A 3,276-nucleotide genomic window follows, 5' to 3' on the forward strand; every position below is an offset into this window, starting at 1 on the left:
CGATGCCACCAACGACGGTTCCAGCGCCGCAACCGGGTACTAGTCCGTCGACGGGTGACGTCGGCAGGGCAAACCTGCCACCAGTGCCAGCGGTAACAAAAGAAGCCGGCGCGACGCCAGCCCCCTTCACTTGGCCCTCGTACTTCCGACCGTGGGACCGCGACGTGAGCAAGAAGAACGACAAGAAGCCCTAGAATGGACGTGACGTGGACTTGGTTCTCCGTCTTAACGACCTTAACAACCAGCGCAATATATATGAACGTGTTTCGCGTTATCTTCATAGTTACACAAAGACGTCGCATACGTAGAGACTAGCAATCTCCTTCTTCTTCATTCGCTCGCCGGACAGCGCAATGGACACTATATAAGACTCAACGTGCAAAGAGCGATGCAAATGCTTTTTCAAACGATGCCATGCCACAACACCGCGCTCTGTACGCTCGACGCCAGCATAGAGATCCAACGGGCTGGCCACGCTGCTGGATAGGCCGTCGTACTCGGTGCGGATGCCACGTCATCAACGGGTGTAACCGGATGTTTCGCCTCTGATTGGACAAAATGAGCTTCAATTCAACCAATCCAGCAGACCATAGCGTCGTTTGCGTCCGAATATTGCACGAACTCAGCAATCATGATGATGGCAGAGGTGGCAGGCCGCGGCCTGCGCGGCTGCATGCTACTGCTGCTGCTTGCGATCGCTGCGACGCAGGGCGTGATGCACTGGACCGAGAAGCAGCATCTCCAGGACAAGGCCAAGGAGATGTTCTTCCACGGCTACGACGCCTACATGACGCACGCGTTTCCGTGGGACGAGCTCAAGCCGCTGAGCTGCCAAGGCCGGCGCTGGGACCGCCGAGAACGTGGCGACTTGGACGACGCGCTTGGCGGCTTTGCGCTCACGGTATACGTCGCCCTTGCATGTCCTCTCACCGCAGCGGCTGTAGCTCATCGACTCGCTCTCGATGCTCGCCATCGTCGACCGCGACCGCTTCGTCGAAGGAGTCCAGCACGTCATCGAGAGCGTAGGCTGCGCATACACCTTGCGTGCTCATGGCGTCTAGGTCTCGTTCGATCGCGACGTGACCATCTCGGTCTTCGAGACGACGATCCGCATCATCGGCGGCCTCCTCTCGGCCCATATGCTCGCGTCGCCAGCGTCTCTCTCGACCTCCGAGTTGCTTTCATTCTAACGATGACGTACGTAGGCATGTCGGCCTCATGCCGGTTGGCTACAATGACGAGCTTCTTGGCTTGGCCGTCGACGTCGGGCAGCGGCTCCTGCCTGCCTTCGACACACCGACGGGCATTCCCCGCCACCGCATCAACCTCAAGGTACGACACCATCTTCCTTTTACAAGACGACATTCCTCCAACAAACGCAATATATAGTACGGCGTACCCCGTGGCACGACCGCCGAGACGTGTCCCGCGGCCGCGGGCTCGCTCCTCCTCGAGATGTCGCTGCTGTCGCGGTCGGCTGCACGTGGATATGACGGGGTTTTGACAAGAAATCGTAGGCTCTCGGGCATTTCGACCTTCGAAAAATGCGCCAAGAACGCAGTCTTGGAGCTCTGGGAGCGGCGCTCGGAGCTCCACTTGCTTGGGAGCACGATCAACGTCGAGACGGGCAGCTGGGTGCACACGCACACTGGGATTGGCGCGGGTCTCGACTCGTTTTACGAGTACCTCATGAAGTACTATGTCCTCTCGGGCGACACGGACTGGTTCCACATGTTCAACCAGAGCTACACAAGCATTGAAGCGCACATGCTGCACGACGACGGGTACCACTTTGAGGTCGACATGAACTTTGGCAAGGACGTACTGCGCTCGCGGCGGGTCTCGGCGCTGCAAGCGTTCTGGCCGGGCCTCCAAGTGCTCGCGGGCGATGTGCGCGGTGCGATCCAGTCGCACGCCCGCCTCTTTGACCTCTGGAACCAATTTGGTAGACAACTATTTCCACAACATTTGAGAGGATACATTATACATCTAGGCGCGCTGCCCGAGCTCTACGACATGGCGGGCGACGGTGAGCTCATTCGGTGGGGCCGCCATTACCCGCTGCGCCCCGAGCTCGCCGAGAGCACGTACCACTTGTACATGGCAACGAAGGACGAAAAGTACCTCAAGGTCGGGCGCAAACTGCTCCACGACATCGAAGAGACGTCGCGCGTCGCATGCGGCTACGCTGCCGTAGGTCCCGTTGCGCTTTGGTTTGAAAAATGTGAAAAAAACACAGGTCGCCAACGTGCAAGACAAGTCGCTTGAAGACCGCATGGACAGCTTCTTCTTGAGCGAGACGGTCAAGTACCTCTACCTCCTCTTCAGCAACGAATCGAGCGTGATCGTGCCAAGCCACGATACGACGCCGTATGCATCCTATACCAACATGTCGGTCGCCGTGCCCTCGTCCAAGGTCGCATTTTATCTTCATTTTGGGTGAAAATGGGGCCAAATCGGCTGACGACAACTGTGTGCGTAGGTGGTCTTTACAACGGAGGGCCACCTCTTCTTTGTGATGCCCCACCTCTTTCAAGACGCCGCGTCGCTCACCCAAAAGCAAAAGCATGCACCAACGTTCCGGACGTGCCGACCGTCGCGCCGGGCCCCGAAGATCGCCGCCAAGGTACATTGGCGGCTTTGCCCAGCACGTTTTACATGGTATCTCTAGCGGGCAGTCGACGCCCAGGCAGCCGTCTCGGTGCGTGTCGGCGACCATCATCTCATGACGTTTCCGGCGGCCCCAGCTCAGTTTGGCCACTCGCTGCAGGTCCAATTTCTCTCTCGCAATTAAAGGTCACAGGATGTCGATAGCTGGACGGCCACTTGGATGGATCTGTCTTTTTGTCCTTGGACGCGGTGGAGTATGCCTGCCACGACCTCTCGTCGCTCGTACCCCAACCACCTTCTCGAGGTTCAACCTAAGAACTGGACTCTGTAGGCCGAGTCGCTGCGAGGCAAGATCGTCGTTGTCAAGCGTGGCCAATGCTCGTTTACTCGGAAAGCACTGCACGTGCAAGCCGCGGGTGGCATTGGCATGATTGCCGTCAACACCAAGGTCGAGCGCAAGGCGACCAAGTGGCAGCGCTTGTACAGCCTTTCGGTGCGTCTTGCATGGCAACGACCGACCACCAAGTTGGTCACGTAGGACGACGGCGCCGGCGCCCGCGTTCGCATTCCGGTCGTCATGATCTCAAGCCGCGATGCGATGCTATTGCACGATGAAATGGCCTTGCTCGGCGTGCTCCCTAGCAACATGACGCTCTCCCTCGCGAC

The 3,276-nt window shown here is 58.4% G+C and overlaps 2 protein-coding genes across 2 annotated transcripts in view; both read left to right on the forward strand.

Moving 5' to 3' along the window:
* The window catches only part of SDRG_08457 (hypothetical protein), a gene marked incomplete at its 3' end in the record, with an annotated part of 1,987 nt that extends 1,793 nt beyond the window's left edge, over positions 1 to 194 (forward strand). Inside the window, exon 7 of the mRNA XM_008614345.1 lies at positions 44 to 194. Within this exon, the coding sequence (XP_008612567.1) occupies positions 44 to 194 (151 nt within the window). The remainder of the gene's footprint in view (positions 1 to 43) is intronic.
* Positions 195 to 673: 479 nt separating this feature from the next.
* On the forward strand, positions 674 to 3,171 carry SDRG_08458 (hypothetical protein; the record flags this gene model as incomplete). The annotated part of the gene is made up of 12 exons (XM_008614346.1): positions 674 to 901; positions 945 to 1,022; positions 1,062 to 1,156; positions 1,206 to 1,332; positions 1,390 to 1,472; positions 1,518 to 1,945; positions 1,994 to 2,193; positions 2,240 to 2,416; positions 2,483 to 2,626; positions 2,672 to 2,770; positions 2,815 to 2,892; positions 2,942 to 3,171. 12 exons carry the CDS (start codon positions 674 to 676, stop codon positions 3,146 to 3,148), a joined length of 1,944 nt encoding a protein of 647 aa, XP_008612568.1. The 3' UTR covers positions 3,149 to 3,171.
* Positions 3,172 to 3,276: the final 105 nt, after the last annotated feature.

Source organism: Saprolegnia diclina (genome assembly GCF_000281045.1).
Source record: "Saprolegnia diclina VS20 unplaced genomic scaffold supercont1.25, whole genome shotgun sequence".
NCBI lineage: Eukaryota > Oomycota > Saprolegniomycetes > Saprolegniales > Saprolegniaceae > Saprolegnia > Saprolegnia diclina.